This window comes from Nyctibius grandis, chromosome 4 (genome assembly GCF_013368605.1).
Source record: "Nyctibius grandis isolate bNycGra1 chromosome 4, bNycGra1.pri, whole genome shotgun sequence".
NCBI lineage: Eukaryota > Metazoa > Chordata > Aves > Nyctibiiformes > Nyctibiidae > Nyctibius > Nyctibius grandis.
In genome coordinates, this window is record NC_090661.1 from 68,351,348 (window position 1) to 68,377,210 (window position 25,863).

General features: G+C 39.2%; 1 protein-coding gene across 1 annotated transcript in view; it reads right to left on the reverse strand.

The window, feature by feature from the left end:
- Positions 1-25,863, reverse strand: part of KIAA0586 (KIAA0586 ortholog) — a 79,243-nt gene that overhangs the window by 33,334 nt on the left and 20,046 nt on the right. Inside the window, 15 exon segments of the mRNA XM_068398218.1 lie at positions 1,312-1,483; positions 3,119-3,253; positions 7,702-7,778; positions 8,265-8,518; positions 9,055-9,280; positions 9,872-10,031; positions 12,562-12,746; positions 13,341-13,459; positions 13,666-13,799; positions 13,801-13,827; positions 13,829-13,864; positions 19,710-19,790; positions 21,768-21,875; positions 23,120-23,307; positions 24,207-24,392. Of these exon segments, the coding sequence (XP_068254319.1) occupies positions 1,312-1,483; positions 3,119-3,253; positions 7,702-7,778; positions 8,265-8,518; positions 9,055-9,280; positions 9,872-10,031; positions 12,562-12,746; positions 13,341-13,459; positions 13,666-13,799; positions 13,801-13,827; positions 13,829-13,864; positions 19,710-19,790; positions 21,768-21,875; positions 23,120-23,307; positions 24,207-24,392 (2,088 nt within the window).

Consider the following 25,863-nt stretch of genomic DNA (forward strand, 5'->3'; position numbering starts at 1 on the left):
CCACATCAGTGTTCTTAATGCTGACTGTACTCTAACAACATAGAGTTAAAGAAGTGACTCAGAGAAAGGGATAGTAGCATTACCTAGTCCTTTGCCAGGAAGCCTAACGTAACCAATCTCCAAACAACATTCAACAAAATACTTTCAAGTAAAAGTTTGATAATATGTAATGTACTAGAATGTATTTTCAAGGCTGACAGTGGTGTAGCTGGTCCAAAACGTCAGGTAACACCTACCTTAAAAAGCTTACTCTCTGTATAACCAGTTCAAATGTGAATCAGTTCAAAAATAAATAAATACTCTTATTTGTCTGAGAAAATTTTTGCCACATGTTGAACACGTTCAATTTCAAGCCACTTCCTACTGGTCAAGGGCTGATAATGTGAGATATGCTTCTCTTGTCAAATTCACAAACGTGAAAATTAAAAGGACAGAAAAATAGCTGTTTGATCACTTTAGTTTACAGAACTTTTATGAATCACTGCAACCACATTTATGTTTTGACAGCTTAATAATGATTTCAGTTTAGTTTAATCATATTTAAAATCACACTCAACAAAAAGAGTTTCTATGAGCTTGCAGCAGTTTAATTAATCAAGTATAGAAGTACACTTTCAGATAACAGTAGAGAAACTGGGATAAAAAGATAGGGGAGAGGAAGGATGGGCCAGAGGTTACAGCACTAGTTTCAAAGAAAAGAAACTAGTTGAAAAGAAACTAGTGAAATTAATTACCACAGCAACATATTCCTGCACTACTTAGTACAAGCCATTATGTGTGCGCCTCAGCTACCCATTTGGGAAAAAAAGAACTTCTATATTGTTACAGCAATATATGAAGCTAAAATATATTACCAATTACGAGACACTGCAGTATCACCTTGATGGAGTGATAAAATCAATGAGGAGGAGTGCTGTGTAAGGGGACAGAGAGAAGCAGCTTGAACTGCTGGTGTTAATACCCGTCCTAAGGAAACCAACTTTAAGAATGGTCAAACTAAGTGTTTTTGAGAACTGAATTTGACTTAAAAGAATAAAATACATACTTTACAATCAACTTTTCGATAGGCAAGTGGATATTTGGCACAGTTTTTGTTCAAATCGTAGAATATTATAGACAAAGAAGAGTGAAGACACAGCTTGAATTAAATCCAGTTCTCAGAATAGGAATGCTAATCATTTCATTGCAGCAATTGCCTGTGAATTTTTAATATTGGATTTTGAACATACTCTCTGAAATTATTTTACTGTTATAGAAAACACTCAGAATCCACATAAATATCACAGAGAAGAAGTAACAGTCTAATTGTACCTCCAATGTGAGCAAGCTGCCCTGGCGATGGAGAACGGAAACCCTGGTTCTCAGAAGTCCGAGCAGTTGGATGGTCCATATAAACTGAATGTCCCATTAGGATTCTCTCTGCTGCTCTGGTCAGCCTCGGTCTTTGACCTTCACTGAGCTCCCCGACACTATCATCAGAATCCTACATGGAACAGCGTCATCAGAACAGCAGTTATAAAAAAAACCCAATGTATTTCTTCCAAAACCAGGCATTGCTATCTAATTACATTAACCTTTACAGCATACATAAACTTAAGCCTATACTATTAGCATTGAATATAGAAAACTGAAACTGAAGAGATATCACCTAACTGGGTTTGAAAGCAGGATCTACATTTGTCAGTGCTGGACAGAAAAGAATCACTTACAGACAAAGAACATCACTTATTTTGATAGTGGTATCCCAACATGATCAGAACCTAAGTTATACTTTTAGCACATGAAGTCTTTAATGTTACACATATGGCCATTGTTGACTACCTGACCTTGTAACATTGTAAGCATCTAAAAGCTCTCTGTTGTATAGCATGTCAGATAAGAAGTTCAATTTTTAAGTAGCTTTGGATGGCACTTAAAATAGGGATGGTTCTCTGGATTCTGACTTTCAACGCTGCAGAGAAGAAACAGTTTGCTTCTGTGCAGGAAAACAGGTTGAATACACATACACACATGTGCACAGTATCATTCTAAGGCAATGCTAGTAACATCCAGGAGAATATTCTTTCTCTTATAAACAAGAAGGTATGCTTGCACACACCTTGCCAGAATCTGGGGGGGAGTCTATTAGTGTCTCGTATGGACAGACTGAGCAGTCTGTGACTATGGGGCAAGGGAAAAAGCAAATTAGAGATGCATTTGTAATTGGCAGTGCTGATGAGAAAATGTCACTACAATTACACTCAGACTCAGAGCTGACACTGTAGAAAGCTTTTCACTAAGTCCATCCACCAGAGCTCATTAAGCAAAATACAGACAGACAAAGGAGCAGTTAAGGTGGCGAGTGAAGTTAGTAATTATTTAGACTAAAGTGACCAAGACAGAAGGAAGAAACTGCATATGCATCAATAAAACCACACAAAGCAAGATCTGCCATAAATAAAGGTGTTCACGACCCATATAGCAGTCTTCAAAGTTCATTTCCTTTAAACATTTCTCCAGCTGTGTCAGTTAGAATAGACATCCAGTCCAAACTATCTTCCACATAGAAAATAGATGCATGACAAAAAATGACTTTTGTCCTTTGTGATGCAGATAGTTATATTTTTCTGCTAGTCTGTTTCTTCTGCCAACTGAATATGTACATTTTGACGTTTTGTTCCAAGATCAGTATCAACAGCATGTGCAAAAGTGCATGTAAACATTTGCCGAGTAATTCTTCATACCTTCCTAAAACACTCGTATGGCTGTTAAGTGCAGTGAACTTGTACTGCTAAACATACCACCTATATAGCTGAAGTGACAGAAAACTTCCCTGGTGTTCAAAATGACAGGACAAATCTGGTACACTGGGAACAGTCACATACACACCTTGAAAACTAGGTACGTGTGACACCATGTACAGCCAACTTGTTTGTAATACCACTTAACCTTCAGTGTTTTTAAAACGTCTCACACAAACATAGCCAAGAGAAGTGGGATCACTTCCAGCAGGGAATGAAGCGTATGAACCTGTTCTACAGCCAACAGGAAGGATAAGCTTGAAATATTTTATCTACTTTTGAGTAAGAAAGTATCACTTCAAAACTACTGTATTGGAAGGAAAAGGGCTGTAATTTACCTCCAAATGGTACATTCCTTCTTCTGCAGCAACAGGTGCTTGATTTAATTTGGCTAAAAGAGTCAGGACAGGATCCCTGTGGTAGCCTTTATGCAGCCTTCTCACCACTTGCCCTTCACTGGGAGGATCATAATCCTAAAACAAAGAAACAAAATCCACATAATCCATGATCCAAAACTGGTTTTTGTAGGAACTCGAATCATTCTTACTTTAGTTCACAATTAAGCTTTTTTCTTTTATAGTAAGTTGTTCCAGTTCCCACACTGAGAACTTGCGTCATGAAAATCTAGGCATTTAAAAATAAGCAAACTGATGACATGCTGCTTTCTCCTTTTACTCACAGACATGCACAGTGTTTATTTGATATATGACTGCAATACTTAGTGAAGAACAAGGTCTTTTAGGCCTCCAGAGTTCAGGGAAACAGTTAAATCCTCACACATATTGGTTGCCAGCAACGATCTGGCTGCAGAGCTGCTCTCAGGAGCAAGGATAAGCCCAGCTAGAGAGCCTAGTTTGAGGATGGAGGACTATTGGAAAGAGTTGTGATCCAGTTGACAAAGAGAAGGAAGAATGCCTTCACAGGCAAGCTTTCTAACCTGAGGAAGAGAACTTTAAGTTAGGCTGACCTGATAACAGAGTTTAAGAGAGTAAGTGCAGCAGACAGAGGAGGTATTCAAAGGGAAGCCCACAAAGGGAACTTTTGCTATCTTGATCAAGAGGGAGGGCATTCTCCTCATGTGCCTATACACTCCAATGGCAGAGTCTGGACAACAGACAGAAAGATATGCAAGTTCAGGGCACAGTCCCACAACTATGACATGAATGAAATCATGGATATTCGATGGGAAAGTATGCACAAGTGGAGTATGGCCATGTATGGGTAGAAATGTTTAGGAAGGATAGGCAGGGAGAAGAAAAGAGGGCTCCTCTCTAGGGCATTCAAACTTTGCATTACTGAGGTTGGAAGGTACCTCTGGAGATTGTCTAGACCAACCTGACTGCACAAGGCTGCACCTCTTCCAGTGTTTGGCCACGCCCATTAAAAACATTTCTTATGTTTAAACAGAATTTCCTGAATTTCAGGCTGTGTCCACTACTTCCTGGCTTTTCACTGGGCACCACTCAGAAGAGTCCGGCTCTGTCTTCCTTACTCCTTCCCACCAAGTATTTATACACATTGATAAGATCCCCTCCCCAAGCCTTCTCTTCTCCAGGCTAAATGACCCAGAGTCTCTCAGTCGTTCCCCATATGACAGATGCACCAACCTTTTTATCATTTTTGTAGCCCTTTGCTGGACTCACTCCAGTAAATCCTTATCTGTCTTGTACTGGAGAGCTCATAACTGGACACAATACTCCAAATGCTATCTCACCAGTACTGATTAAAGGGGAAGGACCACCTCCCTTGACCTGCTGGCAATGCTCTTCCTAATGCAGCAAAGGATGACAGCCTTCTTTGCCATAAGGGCATATTGCTGGTCCATGTTCCACTTGTCCACCAGGATCCCCAGGTTCTTTTCTGCAACACTGCTTTCCAGCTGGTCAGCCCCCAGCATGTACTTGTGCATGGAGTTGCTCCTCCTCAGATGCGGGACATGACATTTCCCCTTGTTAATCTTAATGAGATTCCTGTCAGCCCATTTCTCCAGCCCAGTGAAGTCCCTCTGAATGAATGGCACACCCTCTGGTGTATCAACCAGTTTTGTATCATCTGCAAACTCACTGATGATGCAGTCTGTCCCATCATCTTAGTCATTACTGAATACGTTAAACAGCACTGGTGCTAGTATTGACCCCTGCATACACCACTAGTGACTGGTCTCCAGCTGGACTTTGTGCCACCAACCACAACACTTTCAGCCCAGTAGCTCAGCCAGTTTTCAGTCCCAGGTCAAATCACTCCTTGAATTCACAGACCTCCATGTGCCCACTGATGGTTGGAGATAGGATGAGAGGAGAAAGGAACACTGGGGGTGTTTGTGGGCAGGGTCTGCTTCAGACCATCTGACCAACAGAAAGTAAGAGGAAGCTTTCTACAAAACATTAACAGGGGTCTGATGACTGCAGGTCTTCATCCTCATGGCAGATTTCAACTATCTGGACATCTTCCAGAAGAGCCGTACAGCATTGTGCAGGCAGCCCAGGAAGGTTTTAGAAATCCCTCTGGAGGTCCCTTCCAACCAACACTATTACAACTTCACTATCAATTTTTTTATTCTTTCATAAAGAAAACAGTTTGGTTTAAGCATAGTATTACTCTACCCGATACTATCATTTATATGGCAGCTATGTCCAACCAACAGGCATTACACAGAGAGAAAGTCCAGGCATTTTAGGAAAAGTGTTAACAGAGAAAGGGAATGGAGAATACCTTGACTTGGGAGGCTTCCAGGACAATGGACTAAAGTAGACATCAGATAAAAAAACTATACTGAAGTTTAGGCCTTCTTTGCCTCTGTCTATACTGCTGGAGGCTGTCCTGAGGAGCCCCGGACCCCTGAGGCCCCAGAAGTCAGGATAGAGGAGGAATCTGTCTTGGGAGATGAGGGCTGGGTCAGGGACCAATTAAACAATCTGGACGTCCATAAATCCATGGGCCCTGATGGGATGCACCCGCGGGTGCTGAGGGAGCTGGCGGAAGTCATTGCTAGGCCACTCTCCATCATCTTTGCTAAGTCGTGGGCAACGGGAGAGGTGCCTGAGGACTGGAGGAAAGCGAATGTCACTCCAGTCTTCAAAAAGGGCAAGAAGGAGGACCCGGGGAACTATAGACCGGTCAGCCTCACCTCCATCCCCGGAAAGGTGATGGAGCAACTTGTCCTTGGTGCTGTCTCTAGGCACATCAAGGATAGGGGGATCATTAGGGACACTCAGCATGGCTTCACCAACGGGAAGTCTTGCTCAACCAACTTGATAGCCTTTTATGAGGACATAACCCGGTGGATAGATGATGGTAAAGCTGTGGATGTGGTCTATCTCGATTTCAGTAAAGCGTTTGACACGGTCTCCCACAGCATCCTCGCAGCTAAACGGAGGAAGTGTGGTCTGGATGATCAGGTAGTGAGGTGGATTGTGAACTGGCTGAAGGAAAGAAGCCAGAGAGTGGTGGTCAATGGGACTGAGTCCAGTTGGAGGCCTGTGTCTAGCGGAGTCCCTCAAGGGTCGGTACTGGGACCAGTACTATTCAATATATTCATTAATGACTTGGATGAGGGAATAGAGTGCACTGTCAGCAAGTTCGCTGATGACACAAAACTGGGAGGAGTGGCTGACGCGCCAGAAGGCTGCGCAGCCATTCAGAGGGACCTAGACAGGCTGGAGAGTTGGGCGGGGAGAAATTTAATGAAATATAACAAGGGCAAGTGTAGAGTCCTGCATCTGGGCAAGAACAACCCCATGTATCAGTACAAGTTGGGGACAGACCTGTTGGAGAGCAGCATAGGGGAAAGGGACCTGGGGGTCCTAGTGGACAGCAGGATGACCATGAGCCAGGAATGTGCCCTTGTGGCCAAGAAGGCCAATGGCATCCAGGGCTGTATTAGAAGGGGTGTGGTTAGCAGGTCAAGAGAGGTTCTCTTCCCCCTCTACTCTGCCCTGCTGAGGCCGCATCTGGAATATTGTGTCCAGTTCTGGGCCTCTCAGTTCACAGAAGGACAGGGAACTGCTAGGAGAGAGTCCCGCGCAGCGGACACAAAGATGATTAAGGGAGTGGAACAATCTACTCCCTTATGCAGGAAGAGGCACCTGAGGGAGCTGGGTCTCTTTAGCTTACAGAAGGAGTAGGAGACTGAGGGTGACCTCATTAATGTTTATAAATAATGTAAGGGCAAGTGTCATGAGGTGATGGAGCCAGGCTCTTCTCAGGACATCCCTTGACAGACCCCCCACCAAAAAACCCCCCAAATTTTCCCTAAAAGGGGCCAATGGGTGCAAGCTGGAACACAGGAGGTTCCGCATAAATATGAGGAATAACTTCTTTACGGTGAGGGTGACCGCTGAACCCTGGAACGGGCTGCCCAGAGAGATTGTGGAGTCGCCTTCTCTGGAGACATTGAAAACCCGCCTGGACGCGTTCCTGTGTGATATGGTCTAGGCAATCCTGCCCCGGCAGGGGGATTGGACTAGATGATCTTTCCAGGTCCCTTCCAATCCCTAACATTCTGTGATTCTGTGTTTTAAGCAGCTTTAACTCCAGCCTCAGCTAACCTACTTTAATAATTTAAGCATACAAGCAATTAAAAGATAGCTCAAAGCTGAAACAGCTCAGAGCACAACAACATTCTATTCTGTTTAAGATGTCTTAAAACTGAAAACAATAAAGAGATGAAAATGGGTATTAGCTATCTCTCACCTACAGAAGTATATTAAATCATTCAACTCTTTTTTAATATAAGTTAGTTTGTATAATGTGGTTTTTTTCTTTGGAGCTCTGAAATTCTAACATTCTTTGTAAGTGTACAGTTTAAAAGCGTAAATTTAAAAAGTTTATAAGTGAAAATGCTTAAAGTGCATCCAATTTATCAAGATGCTCAAGGTAGAATACCACACTAACTCCATTTCCTTGTGAAACATTTCCTTACCATTTCATTGGCATCTTGTAAAGTACTCTTTAAGCTTTCAGTGAGGTTTGGAAGAGACAGTCCTCCTTCTGCTAATGCTGAAAAATATTTTAAGTTACAGATATTAAAAAACATGCAAGTTATGTTAAAGAAGGCCAAGGCCACATTCTTTAATAATTGCAACACAGTGCTTTAGTAAAGCTGGAAATTCCTACTACCGGATGTGTATTACAAAGCCATATTTTCAGCTTCCAAGAAAATTACTCTTATACTTCTCTTTCAGTAAAAACTTAGTACGTCGTACCACATGGTACTTGTGCAAGACAGTCCCAATGACATTATGACAAAAGAGCAGATTTAATCTCTTTTCGTTAGTAAGCAGAAGCATTTTGTTCAGAGAAAACAAAGAGAGCAATGAGGTCTCTTAAATCCAAAACTATAAACTGAAAATTAAGGACCAGGATAATGCTTGCAGTTTTATCAGAAAATGTATGAAATATAACTTCAGTAGACTGGAAGAGAATTTTATAAATAAAAAAAAATAATCCAAATCCTAATTTCTACAAATTTGTCTAGTTAGTTACCTCTTGCAGCCACCACCTGTCCATAGCTGAAGAGCACCTCCCCTTCTGAGATGTGTCTGTCTGCAGTTTCCGTTTCTGTTTCTGTTTCTGTGAGGGCAGAGCTGCTTTCCTGTGTGGACTGCCCAGAACTAACTGTAGGCACAGGTGATGGAACCTGTGGATTGCAAGGGAGCGATTCGAAAGGCCTCGCTGCCGACTGCTGAGATGGTAAAATCAAGGCCTCTGGTTCCTCATCATTAGCCACTGACATCTCACTATAACGTAAGAATATGCATTGTGAATACAACAAAATACATTGAACAAAATAGACTAAAGCCTTAAATCAACACTGAAAAGAAATTAATTTGCAGGTATTTTTTCAAATGAAAGAGCACAGAATTTTACAGAACAGTTCAAAAACCAACATGCTTACATAACATTATTAATGAATTTCTGGTTATAACTAAAAATTACCAGGCGTATTCCCACTGAGGTAACAGAAAAAAATAAAATGCTAATAATACAATATTTCATTGTTGCTACATTTATTACTGGCAGGTGTAACAATACCTTTTTACTAAGTACAACGTTCAACAGCACAATGAATAAGGACCAATAAACTCTGAGGAAGGTCCTGATTTCACATTTTTCTTCAAAATATAAGTCAAGCAATTTGAAAAAAAAGAATCCTGGCTTATCTCAATGCCTCCTGATATTCACATTAAAAACTTCTCTACTGACTTTTTGAGGATATATGTAGAAATAATATTTTTTTAAGAAATGAAAAAACTGTGCAGCCTGTTCAACTCACACAGCCTTGGGATGGAATTGTTCTTCAGTTAAAGGACTGGGTTTCTCTTCTTCCAGAGGAAGTTCTGCATCATTCCATGGGTTTGGAGGCTTTGGACTTGCCATTTTTGCAGTTTCGGAGACCCATTCTAAGGCAGGAGGGCTTGGTGTGGTTGTCCTAGGAGGCGTATTGACAGGGGTAACCACAGCTGTGCCAACACGAGTAGTGGCAGGTGGAATGTCAACTCCTGCGTGTGTGAAGACAAATTTCAGATCAGAAAGGAAAGCAGGAAGTAAATCTCAGACAGAGAGTTAGTCGGTTCCACTAAGCCCTTGTAATGTTTGTGACACCTTTTGATAGTTATGGAGACAAGACTAGATTGACTAGTTTCTTTTAAGTACAGTGTTGGCATCTGAAGGAGCTAGAATAAAACCTCTATTGCTTATTTCCTTTAATAAGGGAGACTGCTCTGCATTTTAAAAACTAAGCTGCTTTACTTGGAGAGTGTAAATTTGGCTTAATTAACATTAGAAACACAGGAAGAAGCAGAAGACAGCTATGTTTCTGATGTGAAAAAGTGTGGAGGGGCTGGGAGGGGTAGAAATCACACAGACCATAAAAATGTGCATTAAGTTTGAAAACAGAACTGTTACCAAAAGGAAGATGTTTGCTTTTTATATGAATTAGCCCATAATTTTTGTACTACATGAGTTCCCACTTGAATTATAGCCTCAAGAATATTTATCCTGAGAGATAATATGTCTTTGAAGAAGAAAATTAAAGGCAGTAGATTAAAGCATATTTGGTACTTCTAAATGTCAATTATTATTTTCACTACCTGTTTCTTTAATTTTTTCGTGTTCTTGAACATCCCCACTCATTTCTGTAAGAGACAGAGAAGACTCTGGAGTTTTGACCGGAGGCAATTCTTTTTCTGAAGGTGGTGTTTGTGGTGGTGTGGCCTGGGGTGTTGGCAATGGAGTAGGCACAAGAGACTCCTGAGGGAAAAAAAAATCGTAACCACAGTTATTATCTCAATGCAAAATTCCTATCTTCCAAGTATCCCTGAAGATAGCTGAGAAAGGCAGGTTATCACAGAACAGGAACAGTTGTTGCTTATATACATGCTTCATGGGCCTAACTCCTCCACCTAAACAAAGCTGCACCAGGCTAAATGGTATGCCTGGACAAAATAAATTAAAAACCAGTAAATTATGCATTAGAAGTATTACATTTGGAAATCATTACGTATAGAATAGAATAGAATAAAACAGAATAGAATATTGCAGTTGGAAAGGTCCTACAACTATCATGTATTCCAACTGCCTGACCAATTCAGGGCTGACCAAAAGTTAAAGCATGTTGTTAAGGGCATTGTCCAAATGCCTCTTAAACACTGCCAGGCTTGGGGCATCGACCAGCTCTCTGGGAAGCCTGTTCCAGTGTTTGACCATTCTCTTGGTAAAGAAATGCTTCCTAATGTCCAGTCGAAATACAAATTCTATGATTATATGAATTTTAATAAAGTACTTGATACAATGTTAAGCAAGAAAATAATTTGTGACATTGATAAAATTGAGTCAGTATGATAATTTTATGGTGAGAGAATCAGCTAAAGAGAAGATTACAAACAAAGCAATAGTCAAGACAGTAAAGCACTAAAATAAGCACACAGCTGTGATGTTCCTTAAAAAATGACAGTAATGGAGCCAAATCTGACAAGCAAGTATGATGGTTGTCATTTAGCCTGCTATGGAGGAATATGATGAACCTTTCCAGGTTTTTTCCAGTCTTATTCTCTGACATTTCATAAAGAAAACAAGATAATGGGGCTAAAGGAAGGCTTCCAGGCTAGTTTGTGAAGAATAAATCCTCAGACTGATGACTTTTATTAAAAACTCTCACGGGAAGTGGAACACGCTAACACATTTGGCAGCTCACACACAACTGCGTGACATTGTGAACACCAAAGAACTTGGTAACTGGGCAGTTGAAGTTCTAGATAGGAAACTTCATGGTGAGAAGGGGTAGATCAAGAATGCATAAACTACATATTCAAGAACTTCCACTATAAGCTGAGCAGAAATGGAAAAAGGAGAAGGAAAAAAAAACCAAAAAACTTACAACTGCACAAGTTATCCAAAGGATAACTGTTAGCCACAGATGTGGAAAGACTTTAAAAAAAACATAATTAGCTACCTGAGATTCCAATAAAGGCAGGAGAGTATCACTATAGCACAAGGCACTGAGGAAACCTTATCTTGCATACTACATTACTATTAAAAATGTCTATTAGCATATTAGTGTTACCTGTGGTCAAGACCAATCTAAAGTGGAAAACATAAAAGTGCTGCCCATCAGCAACAGTCAAAAAATGGTACACCTATGGATGATTGCTTTATTTAGCTTAATCAAACAAAGGCCAAAAAGGATAAAACTAATCTCTTGAAGTGTGCAAATGAGTATATATAGTAAGGAGAAAACAACCATTTCAGCCTAAGGACCTTTCCATTTAAGCTGGTACAGAAACAAGAAGGCTTAAGAGGGCCATTAGTAAACGTAGAAGGGTTATCAGAAGAGGTTTCTAAGTATCAGAAGAACAAACTACAAAGAACAGTCCTCTTTAACATCATACTCTCCTTAATCTCTGATGGAGTGGGGAAGAGCTCTTTAGATGCAGGATGGCTGTATTTAAGCCTACAGCAGTGAAATGATTACTTTTGACTACAGAATACTCTGTCACTTACAGCAGGCACTAGGTGGTATTTCAGTCTATATGCGCTGTAGCAGAATAGAATAATTGATCTCACTTTCCACAAAGCTTTGAACAGTTAGATTTCTAAGCACAGCAATTTCCACATTCATCCCAAAGACATTATACAACACCAGACTGTAGCACAGGCATGTTATTATCAAAATAAGAGCCAGCTGTCATTTGATTATCAAAGGGAACAGAGGAAATTATCCTGTATTACAGGAAGCTCTACTAATCATTTAAGCATTTACTGAAAACTACTGAACTCAAAACTTAGAAAGAATTAATACTCATTTTTACAGATATTAAAGAATGGCTGCAAGCCCGTAAGACCACAAATAATATCGCTCTCAGCTTCTATTTCTTATTATATAAAGAAATGAGTTGCTTCATATTTCATTTCTTCACAAGAAAGTAGCATAGATATTTTTGTTGCAGATAACATGAGCTGTCTTTTGACAGCATGAAATTAAGTACCAAATCTTTCCCTTAGAAATCAGGTTTGTGCTCAGCCTTAAAATAAATAAATAAAGCACGTTGCATGAAGCACAAAGGAATTTTTTTTTCTTTTTTTTTTTTAAAGTGAAATAGATTTAATCTTGTTGCTTGCTGGGGTATAATAAGGAATAAACAAAAAAATGCAAATCATGCACATTCAGTTCATCAGTCTTTTTCAGTCATCTTTGTCTCACACACAGTTGAACACCATCATGCCATGAAGAAATTATCCCTCAGAACTTCAGTAGGAAAGCTTAAATAAAATGGTCTCTTACCATCGTAATCGTTGTACTTGGAAGAACATTTGTAGCAGGAACTGCTTTCTGGGCCTGCTTGTTACCCAGCATGGTCGCAACTGTCTCACTGAGAGCTTCATTTACGAAATGACTTATCATTTCTGAGTCCACAGGCACACCAGCATTGATAAAGAGTTGAAATCCTCCACCACCTGCAACTTCAACTGAAAATGAAGAAATGCAAAGCACACATCCAGGTCTGACTTCTTACAATGCATGTACTGTACTGCAGCCACGTACTTTATTCTCCATGAACTTTTAAACATTCCCTTGCAAAAAGTGATTTTTTTAATTTTACAGATAAAGAAACAACAGTAGAGAAGCAATTCAGGATCATAAAAGAAGGGAGCAGAGAAGGGCAGTGACATCACAGGAGAAATGCATTTGTCTCCCATTCTCACACGTTTATAAGGGAGGTAATTTTTGCCATATCTATTAACAAAGGAAAGGCAAACAAACATTACAGGCTTAGCAAAATGCCAAATCTGATTTAGACAGCCAGTAACAGAAGTTGATTTGCACAGTGGTGTGTTTTATGTGTTCTTTTTCTTTTTTTTTTTTTTAGATAATTTATTTCAATGGCCTTATAATACTTGCTCTGTCTCAACATAAATTAAAGCATGCACTTTTGCACTTTATAGTATCACTGGTTCAGCATTATCCACTCTTACACTCAGGCAACAGCTACCCACACAGCTTGTTAAAATTAGCTGAAAATTGAGATAATCCATCTGCTGAGAACAATAACTCCTACTTACCAATGTCAGAGGTTACAGTCTCACTGTCTTCACTCTCTGAGGTGCTAACACTGGGCACTGTTTCTTTCTGAACCGGGTACATCCCACTGATAATTTTTGCCATTATTTCTTGTTCCACCCTAGTAGAATAAAACCTGTTTAAATATCAGCAAACACCAAGACACCTAAAAGTATACAAAAGAGTATTCTTGACATAAAATGCATGGCAGCTCAAAAGAAAGGGGAGAAGGGAAGGGAGGGAGGAGAAAGAAAGGGAAGGCATTCTTATGGAGTCATTCCTTCTTCCATATATATTCTCTCGCCACTTTGTTATATTGCAACTCACCAATTTATCAACCTGTTTTCTATAGTTTCTCTCCTTTGAATCAGTTCATCCAAAACATCAGAAGACTGCTGAGGAGCAGAAGCCACTGGAGGAAACAAAGGACCATTGTATTTGGCGAGGAAACTTTTAAACTGGTCCATTAAGCTCCAGAAGAGGCTCAAAAGAAATCTGGAATTTCATCCCTCTCCTCTTCTTGATCCTAATAAATAAGTAGTAAATTAAGTTATGGTGCGTTTCTGGAAGGCAATGTCATTGAGGTAACCGTCAGATTTTTTTTCTTTGAGAAACATTTGTAGATGTGTCACGGCACACAAACCACACTCTCCCTTCTCAGTATGTTGTAGTTAATTGATACAATTCTAAACTTAGCAAATCATAAATCTGTAGAGGTATAAGGCTATAGGAACTGTTAAGTAAAACATGATTTGGCTCACATTTCCTGCCTCTGCTGCACAGGGCAGGGAGCCAATGGTAACGGTAATACTTGAGAAATCTACTTGTGACATAAGTCATTTTTTTTTAATATATACTCCAGAAATGCTCTTCCTTAGAAAAAAAAAAGGTTAGGAAACTTCCTATGGTTACTTGTTGGGTTAGGTTTTTTGTGTGGTTTTTGTTTGTTGGGTTTTGTTTTAGAAATTAAACTTTTACTTTAAAGTCTCCTGCCTGAAAAGATACATTCCCAAAAGTTAACGAGCATGCAGTCAGTCAAAATTCTAATAAAGTTGTCATCACTGAAGACTAGACGTTAATAGCTGACACGTTACACGTATGTTCACACTTTCACTAACTTCAGCTGTTAATGTTAAAAGGTATTTCTGGGTAATCAATTCACAAGATCCTCACAGACACTTTGAATTTAACCTTAATGTGCTATTTCTAAAAGTTATGAAAGTTACTCAGTGTGCGTTATAATGTCTGACTGTTTCCAAAGATGCCACCCTCCTCTCCCCCCTGAGCACATACACAGCATGAAGTCCCAAAAAGCAGTCACCAACCCATCATATCACAATGTAACACTTCAGAAATGTCGCCTGATGGATAAGAACTTGCATCCTTCACTCATAATATTAAAACCAAATGTCTCTAATAGTAATATGATTCTCTAAGAAGAAAATTTGGCATGCCAGAAAGAGATGAAGAGCTGAGCCCTGAATTACCAGTGAGAAATATGTGGATGTTGCATAAAAGAGCTCACTGTAAACCTACATTTACTAGATTAATCTCCAACACAGTGAAAGGAGAAAAAAAGTCTTCTTTTCCCTTATATAAATTAAATTTACTTTAACCCATAAAATAAAAAAAAACACTATATATTTTCTATGAACAAAAGAACAAATCACTAAAAAACAGAAAGAACAGAGAAGGGAAAAAAAAGACAGTAATATTTTCCTGTCTCCTTCCCCACCCCAGCTTAATACTTCTCTCCTACCTTAATGTACTTTAAAGAACTGGAAAAGTCTGACAGGTCCACAATGGGTATTAAAACCAATAGCTATTGGGGAGTGGGATTTTCTGGATCCTTAAATAATAATTCTTCAAAGAAAAACTGTAACTTACAAAGCAGCCAAAGCGGACTATGTATATCTGGGTGACAAACAAAGACCTCTAAACCAATCTAGGCATAGAATTAAGACAGCAAAGTTAAACTCAGAATGGCACTGGATGCCTTACAAGCTGATATGCAGTTCGTTCTGTTAGGGTATATGTATTCATAACCATAATTCATTCTGACAGCAAATGTAAAGATGTCTTTGTCCAGTGTTTCATTACGCATTTTCTTCTGACTGCATTACTCCATAAATTTTCTTTGATGTTGCCTATTGAATATGATCTTTTCTGAAAGTATGCAAAATACAAACATCTGGATTAAATAAACCAAGTGCATACAATAAATCTTACATATATTTAGTAACTTCTGACAAACTTTTGCAGTTCTGCGTTTCTAAATTATGTGCAAAAGTATTTTATATTTAATAGTGCACAAATCCAAAATTATTTTCATTTTAGGGTGATATATTATCTCTGCTGAAATAAAAAACCCAACATAATAGTCAGAATTTAATTATACAGATTGAACTTGCACATATATCACTTTGTAGACCAATCCTGAATAATCTGCACTCCATTCTGCATTTTATCTCCCTGGAGACTCTTGAAAATATCTATCATGACTCCCAATCAAAATATGGCATGAATTAGAAAGTCTTTCAGATATGACTGGAATATTAATCATTGTACTTTATCATAAAGTATCAAGCATTCTATTCTTGTATTTTATTATACATATATATGTACTTTATAAGTATTCTATTTCCCAAATTACATTCAGATAATTAAAAGAATGTTTGAAATTATTGGGTGGTATAGCTTAATTTTGTTCTATTAACCAAACATGTATATGCATAGTCTTTTAATAAAGCCATCCAAAACTTAGTCATGGATTTCTTCTTGACAGATTTCTAAAGCAATTTTCACAGGCAAGGTCAGGCTGTATTGCAGGTGCCACCTGTGAACGTTTGTCTGAAGAGTTATACATGCAAAAAAATCATACAAAAAAATCACTGCCCCAAAGAGCATCTATGGGAAACCAGGGCTGAGGAAAATACGTTTACTCTGATCCCTGCAGGTTACATATTTGTGGTGGTATTCAAAATGGAAGCAAAAATTCTGAGAAACATGTCCCCACCTTGCAATTAGGGTAAGTGTCTCTAATCTTAAATCCTAGTACCTTTGTTAAAAGTATTGCAGGATGTGGCTGCTCATAAGAGTTGGAGAGTAGACTCAATAAATCTGAGAGTCCCTTCTGGGTTTATGTCAGCTGAGCAAGTTTCTCACTCTTGAATAAGGCAGGGTCCATGCAAGGGCTGGCCTTACGAAACCTCTTCTGTTCAGAAAGTCTGAACCTACTTTGTTGTAGGTGCAACCATTGATCAAAAGTAAAGAAGCGTGTAAAATCAAAGCTGTAACAGCCTTTTTCTGCTTGTATTCCACATATGAATTTTCTTATTGTGAAGTAAGGGCACCTAACTCAACTGTTTTGGAAGCTGGAGCTCTGGGTCTTTAGACACTAGACGGCAAAGTTGCAATGGGAGAACAAGGCACAGCTCCTCCTCCTATGGCAGGGCTTGTGTTTTACAAGTTGGGACAGGTTGCATTAGTCCACAAAACAGTTAAAACAAATTACTTGAGGTTATGTGATAAAAAGTTTGTCTCCACCCACACAAAGGAGCACAGAGGAATGACAACAGGTGGGAGAATAACCTAATATGACAACTGAGCACCCAGGGTTCTCACAGGAGAGGGCTCAGCCCCAGCGTCCAGGAGTGAAACCCAGCAAGATGAGCCCATAGAAAGACTCTCTTAAGGTGCTTTCTTAGAAAGCACCTTTCTTAAGGTTGGGCAGGTGCATTTGGATGAGCTGATGACACGATGACTTCTTATGGGATGTAGGGAAGAGTATTTTGGGATGGTACGCTTTTTATGTGGTGTTTACCGTGAGGAACCAGAGGTGTGGAAAGGGAAGGACCAAGGTGGTTTGGAGAGGTCCAAGTGTGGGAAAATAGAGGGATAAGGGGACAAAAGAGGCTGGTTGCACGTAAACAAGAGGCTGGTCAGCATGCTGGCCTGTCCTTGCCCTATGCCTGGTCAATGCAGTCACTAAATACCATTTCCAACTATTTTCCTGAGCTTTCAGGGGCTTGCACATCCAGGCGCCAGAGCTGGGGAGGGCAAGGACCCAAGGCCAGCTACGGGACAGACTGTCTAATGACAGACACTGAAGGGATCCACACTGCATGTGTGTATGCCTGTGTACATACATGTATACACACACATACATGTACATACACACAAGCACATGTATATCCCAGACCTCCATCCTGAACTGCCAGAGAGGGGAACAGGATCAGCACGTTGGTGCTGTTTGAGTGCTGATCTGTGCAGCCACTCATGTACACATATGTATATGTGTATTACACACGTGTGCTTGTATGTGTGCCTATTGGCAATACATGCTCAGCCCCACCACGGGCTGGACCTGGGAACAGGCAGCTGTGGCAACCTTGCCTCTGTTGGGCTACCAACGCTAACAACTAGCATTTCAACTCCTAACTATCTCTTAAATATGCATCTGCTACATATTTGTAGAAGCACTTCCAGACTAGCAGAAAAGGTAAAGCAAATCCCAGGAAAAGGAAATGCCAGGGCCAGGGTCCTGAAGCCTTTTTGCAACATCCCCCACGGGGGGAAAAAAAAAAAAAAGGCCATTTCACACAAATACTTATCCTCTTCAGTTCTAACAGAACTAAGCTTTCATAATAAAAGGGGTGTGGGGGGAAGACAACAATACGCTATTTTCCTGTAGAGCATTTTATGCATATTTTTTCATGAATCTGAAGCCTCTTTTATAACAATAACTTTGCTTTCTTTTGATGTCTTAAATATCCCTGCCACTCCAGAGGTTGATTTTATGCTTCCACATTGTGTTTGTCTTCCACGTTTTTAAGAATATTGTGTGGTCACAGGCCAAACATATGTTTCACTTGGAACATTTTTTGGTATTGTGGTTAAAATATATCCCATTGCCAAAAATAAAAGATAAAAGCAATCCAGGAGAAATATGAAAAAAGAAAAGATGAATGACTATTATTCACATATAAAAAATTTAACATTGCAGCATTTTTTGTTAGTTCATAACTGATTTCTTAAATAGCTTTCCTATTATTTTTATAAATAAAGCTTTTTGTGCAAACACAAAGAAAGTTGTCCAAATATTTTTAACTCCTCCCCTCCAATAACACAAGGTAAAACTGAAACTAAAAATGAATAAAGCATTTCCCCACTTTTGATATGTAAACCACCCCTTTAGGACTGTTTTAACTAACTGATAAATGATGAATTCATTTTAAAAATAAATCTACCATCCTGACCTGTAGGCTATAGAGTGAATATCTGATGCACACTCTAATCCTGGGATGAGGACCACACAGAACAGGTAAAAAGAATACTATTTTTGGGTAGATTTTGATATGCACACAGCAAGTCCAGCTCACTGGAAAGAAGCTTGAGAAATGCATTTCAAGATAAATACTAGCCAGCAACACCAATTTCAAGCTTGTGATATTTACTGGGTCTTAAATGCAGCAGGAGGTGGAAGCTGCCCTCTTCCACAGAGGAAAGATACTCCACAACAGCTGGGTGGCAGCATCTTGCTTCCTTCACAGACAGCCTTTCCCAGCTACTATGAGTGTCTGCTTGTGCTCTTAATCTGGAGAAGTGAAATACAGGCTGCTTCACCAACCCTGAGTGCTTGTCAGCCCCCACTCTGACTGACGAGAGGTCAGCAAAGGACTTGCTACCTAAAAAAATTCAACTGTAGAAGAGTACCTCAAATAAACCCATGTTATCATAATCCAGAAACAACAATGTTGTTAAGCGTGCACAGACACACTAACAAGGCATCCAGCAAAACAAAATTTTATAAAGTCTTAATGGGATCCATGAGATGAGTAGTACATGTTGTACACATAACTCACATACACTGATTGTCTTTTTTTTTAAAAAAAATTACATGTTTGACTGAAATGGAGATATTACGCTAAAGCGTTTTAGGACCTCAAAGCATATACAACCCTCAGAAAATACTTTCACATTTTAAAATACAGGTTCACCATACTTAAAATCTGTAAGAGCAGCTTATATAGGCATTACATTTAGAGGCTGAAATTGTGAAGCTAAGTGCCTATAATCACTGCTGATTTTAGAGGACTACTTTTATTTCTACTGGATTCTAACACATCCACATAAAAGCTAATTTTAGTTTTTTATTGTAATTCTTCAAAGGTCCTTTACTTACTAACACACAGTAATTTCTAATATTGTTTATAGCACTGTAAACAGTTCAGTATTGCTCACAATGTGTATTTTTAAAGTTGCTAGTAAAGCAAACTAATTTTCTATATTGTGTTTTCAGGTATGACAGAATAATATAAAACAAATATAAAAACATTTAAAAGGAATGGACACCTTTGCAATATAATTACCTGCATGACATCAGTAACATCAATGAAATTAGTTCCCGGAAACTTTGTGTCTTCCTCCTCACTATGTATATCTTCTGGAGTCTGATAAAGACAGACTGAAGTTGTTAGGTATTTCATATTGGGGGGGAAAAATGCATTAGCAGAAACACTCATTACAAGAATGCAATCAAATCACCACTCACTTCAATAGCCTGAATCCAGAAAAAATGCTTTATAGAATCATTGAACCATAGAATGGCTTGGGTTGGAAGGGACCTTAAAGATCATCTAGTTCCAACCCCCCTGCCACAGGCAGGGACACCTTCCACTAGACCAGGTTGCTCAGAGCCCCATCCAACCTGGCCTTAAACACTGCCAGGGAGGGGGCAGCCACAGCTTCTCTGGGCAACCTGGGCCAGTGTCTCACCACCCTCACAGGAAAAAAATTTCTTCCTAATATCTAATCTAAATCTCCCCTCTTTCAGTTTAAAACCGTTCCCCCTCGTCCTATCACTCCATGCCCTTGTAAAAAGCCCCTCTCCAGCTTTCCTGTAGCCCCTTCAGGTACTGGAAGGTGCTAGATCTCCCCGGAGCCTTCTCTTCTCCAGGCTGAACAGCCCCAGCTCTCTCAGCCTGTCCTCATAGCAGAGGTGCTCCAGCCCTCTGAGCATCTTCGTGGCCTCCTCTGGGCTCATTCCAACAGCTCCATGTCCTTCTTATGTTGAGGGCCCCAGAGCTGGATGCAGTACTCCAGGTGGCGTCTCACGAGAGCAGAGCAGAGGGGGAGAATCACCTCCCTCGACCTGCTGGCCACACTGCTTTTGATGCAGCCCAGGATACCTTAAAAGTTAGGAGGAATTTCTCTGCATAGCAGAAAAAGAGATTATTAGACCTTTTTCTTGTATGCTGACAACTAAAACCTGCTGTTACCAAATCTAATGGAACATCTCAACATCAGAAGTTCTAGGGCAATACTTGTAACTCTTGTTTAAAAAATCAGTAAGACAAAATATTGTAAAACATAGCACAGGAGTCTAGAAGTGTCTTAAGCAATTTACTTATGGGTAATTAAATGATCTTTAATAATATCATTTTTAAATAATAATCACTATTTTAGTAATCAGTCTCTGCTTATTTGGTGAATACCACACTTGTCCACAGGACTTTGAAGGACCTAACTCCTTAAGTCAGAATAGCAGCTAACACACAGGGAAAAGAGAGGGTACAAGAACTACACAAAAATAACCACTGATTCACCGTGCCTTCAGAATGTCCAGTCTGTGCAACACACAAGACAGAAGTCCACTGGAAGAAACAATATGCCATCCTGTAAACATGTGCCTTATCATTCCGACTGCAGCAGTTAACCTTTTAGTCACACAAAAACTTTCATTACTGCTTAGATTAGATTAAAATCACTTCTGAAAAGTTATATGCAAAGAGAACAGAGTAAACCGGCCAGCTCCACACACACCAGGCTACCAGCGAACAGGCTACACATACATGCCACTAACCACTCAAGCACAACCAAGGAGCAGATGGAGGAATGAAGAACATCCTTAGTCTTCAGGCCACAACACTGAAGCCAGTATAAATAAGTCAGACATGGGCCAATAAGGGATTACAAGTATTAACAGGACAGAGAAATGCTGTTTTTCTTAGAGCTTTCCTATGGTGATTATTTAATCTTGGAAGAACAGCATCTTGCTGCAATTTTTCATTTTCTTAAACAAATCATAGAACCATAGAATGGCTTGGGTTGGAAGGGACCTTAAACATCATCCAGTTCCAACCCCCCTGCCACAGGCAAGGGGACCTTCCACCAGACCAGGTTGCTCAAAGCCCCATCCAACCTGGATTTAAACACTGCCAGGGAGAGGGGCAGCCACAGCTTCTCTGGGCAACCTGTTCCAGTGCCTCACTATACCTCATATTATTAATTCTTCAGAATGATTACAGAATTTTTCCTGGAACTGTCTAATTTCTCTAACTGAAACAAGGTAATAAGATAACTCTGGAGTAATTTAACATATCTTCTTTAAGAAATTTGAATTCACAGACATATAGACCAATCAATACCTGTATTACGGCATCGACAGGAAGAAGTGCCGGTTCGGAGCCTGGAAGAACGTGGTTTACACTCACACTGTCACTTGAAATACTGTCAATATCTATGTTTGGTAACACCTAGGACAGAAAAAAGTGCCAGTCTGAAAATCTATGTATTAGCTCAGCTGCTATCGCTGAACTTTCTAGATTCTCTCTTCCACTTGCTACTGAGCCACTAAACTTCAGTGACCTCCTTTTCGCACATCTGTGTCTGATTATAACTTGGTTCTGAAAAACAAAATACTGTAATGCACAAAAACTAACTCCAGAAATATTCACCTCTTTTCTTGTGGTACCTGACTTCTCCTGTTCTCTAATTCCCTGATACTTTGTCTTGCACGTGATAAAATGTGAGTAATAACTATTTATATAGCACATGTGTGTTTGACTTGCAGTTCGTTTACACTATGTTGGCCTACAAGGTACTGTGTAGGCTGGTTATTGGCTTCATGTTGTCATACATCTGGTATAGTAAAATAAAGGGATAATTGTATTACAATATAGCATGTAATAAAGGCATGTTTATTAGAGCATCAAAACATGTTTTTTTTAAGAACAAAGATTTAAATGCTTGCTTAATTCTTTTGAGGGGAAAAAAAAATTAACCTTAAACATTTAAGAACTGGATGAAGTAACAGCAAAATGCATGTGAGTGGAAAACAAGTGATACAGCAAGGGAACAAACCACATACTTTACCTGTATTTAACTTTTGAGTTCCATGAATCATTTGTATCTGAAAGATGTGTGTAGGAGTGTTTATATTCTCAACAATTCAAATCCAAAATAATGAACATGGAAGAACCATTAACCTCCTTGACAACAGACTGGTGTAAAAAAATTAAAAAAAAAAAAAAAGAGACAAAAACCAACTAACCCACTAGGCAAGGACTGCAATGGTTGATTAATCAGGAGTGAAATTCTTGAGTTGACTATCATGCTTGAAACAGAAATCTTAAAGGCTAAAACATTCATCCAAGAAAACTGACATTTATTTTAATACTTTTTTTATTCCAAGTTCGTTCTAACTCAAAAATCTCATTTTAAAAAAAGAAAACATGACACAGAACTATTTTACAAACACCCTGCATAGGTGACTTACGGAAGAAATAGTCTTCTATTTTGGTTAAATAGTAAAGGTAATTGTTAAAATATGAATAAAAATATTAGCATAGCATGACAACTTTTTGGTCCCTCCATTCTACATGTTTCTAATGCCTACTGAATACAGTCTACTGATGTCAAAGTTACTGATGGATGAGACTGTCTTTAGTTAGTATTTATTAAAATAAACAAACAAATAATCATCACTCTTGACACGTACCTGCACAGACAGCTGAGGTGGATCCTTCTTCTCTGATCTCATCTCTATTACAGCTATGTTTGGTTTTTTTACCTCATCCGGTGGTTTTGGTGGCACTCGAGGAAGAGAGGTTGTAATTGTAACAGGGTGTGGTTTACCTATAATTACTCCAGCAGGCTGCAGTGGGATGTCGTTAATTTGGGTTTGACCTAAGGACAGTTTAAATATATTTAAAGATATATATAAATCTCCAAAGTCAGTAAGTTAATAAATTAATTAAAAGTCAGTTCTGGGTGTCTGTATTTCACATGAGACACACTGTGCAATTACAGACCAATTAAAAAGTCCCTTATGAACAGCAGCTAAAGTATAGTGCTTCCCCAGGTAATTTTAAGGCTTTTCCAGCAGAAAGTGTAAACTCAACATTGCAATTGTTTGAAATTATTCATTTTTCTTGACTACGGTGACACCTACTGATGAAAATGAGAATAACTACATTGTATTTGCCGTTCAAAAATTAGCCCATGCTTCCCCCACCTCACATTTTCTTAACCATACTCAAAATATTATTACATTTAGTATAGCATCCCACAAATTTTTGAGACACCCTTTTTTTTAATAATTATCTTCTTTAAATGCAAATATAATATTAACCCTTCCCAAAACAACACCTATGTAAAGGTTCTATTGAAGGTCCAAAAATACAGAAGCCATGACAATGAATTTAGTGTGTTTGGCACAATCCTACTGAAATCGTTGGGCTGAAGTCATCATAAATGTTGACTCCAAGGGCCAATGATTCAGTTCCTGCTTACACGGATACCAAACTTAAAAGCCAGAACAAGAACCCTAGAAATGTAAAGTGTACCAAAGGAGGCATGTACAGCACGTAATTGCTCTGTCCAGGTGTCACCAGCCATCCAACATGAAGAATGAAGAGAACCAGAACATTTTAAACTGTTCTCCTATGTAGATTTCACATTAGAAGAGCAGCTGCAAATCTCATGGCCCAGGGCAAATCACTGACTTAAGAAGATGTAAGTTGTATTTCCATGAAGTAGCAGTAATTAACCCTCACACATCCCTTCTACAGGTTATTTGCTCCTACCCAGTGGTATAGCCATAGGAATTAGGTGACCTTCAAGTGGACTGCAGACCGCAGGAACATCTCGACTTGGACTAAAGAGATACTGATTTTCTTGGGTAAGTGCATATAAAGGATGCTGGTTCCTAGGGCTGGTTACTACCTTCTGTATGCAAGAAGTCTGTGTTCTTGCTGACTTTACCTTTGTACCTGAAACAAGGGCAGATAAACCACACATCATCAATAAATGTACAAACAGAATAATATCACACACTAATTTAAGCCCTTCAAGTGAAACAGTTAAATTTTTGCGTGAGATGGAGGGAGCAAGGGAGCAAGACAGGAAGGGTGGAATCTAAAAAGTAGGTGTCTCAGTATTGGCAGCAATGAAGGAATTAAAATCACAATTTTTGAACAGCTGAATCTAGCAAATAAAGGCACAGGAATGTGAAGAAAAGGACACAAGGATGGTAGCAGGTTGGAATGAAACGTGCGGTTTAGCAGGTAAGAAGAAATCCATGATTTAGGTTTGAAATACAGCATTAGAACAGCGCTCAAGCCTGGCATAAAAAATAGACAGGACATAGAATACAGCCAAACTGATCTCTTGTTCATCTTATTAACTGCCTCAATCTTATAAACATGCAGTTTGTCTCCAGCCACAACATTGACAGGTACTCAAAGGAACAGGTATCATCTACAAATTCCTAGTTTAACAACTACTCACTGCCACTCGAAAATAAAGCCGTAACTAATACCCATAAGTCTTGACTTGCAGCGTTAAGGGAGCACTGAATTTTTGGTCCAATTTTGTAAATGTATTGTTAAACAGCCAACCAGAAGTAATTTGTATATAACAATGCCTAAGCATATAGCAGAGGAGAATGTCCGTTGCAGTGTTGCATTTCTCACTATGCAGTCATGCAAGGTCTTATTCAACCTATATTCTTTGCAAACAATGGACATTATTAGGGAACTTATTAACTTTAATCTAAATGCATAAAAACTGCTTGAAACATCCCCCCAAAAAAGGAGTCAACAATTGTGAATCAAACAGAAGTGCTTCTACTCCTGTTCTGTAGGCATTAGGAAAACGAACCTGGAAAGAATCACATTAGTAACCAACTCCGTATCTTCACTACAGCTGAAAAATGTTATCGTACTCCTACATTGTTTCTAATCATCACCCTTCCTGTATTAACAGCCAGTTAACACATGGCAACAAGCACTTCTTAGCTCTGTTCACATTTAATCGCTTCCTAATTAATTGAAGAATAAAAGTCAACGATTATAAAATTTAGGGATAATAAAGATTGATAACGTGACTTTTAACAACACAGACAAGCAATGCAATCCTCTCAAGAAGTGGTATTTTTGTACACACAAATTACGGGTTATAAGCCTAGAAACAAGAACAGCAAGTCATAACTCTTCAGTGAGAAAATACAGGTCAGAAAGAAGTGTCTGAAAAAGGCTTTAAGGTCATGTTGGATGTGCAATGCAATGAGAAATCACAATACAATGCTGTGGTCAAAGGGATAAACGTAATCCTCAGATGTCTCAACTGGATGTCAGTGAGGTGGAGCAGGAGAAAACTTCCATATATGATAATACTGCATTCAGTTCTAACTCTGTATCTCTGTACATATTAAAATAGATTGGACACTAAAAGGCCGTCTTC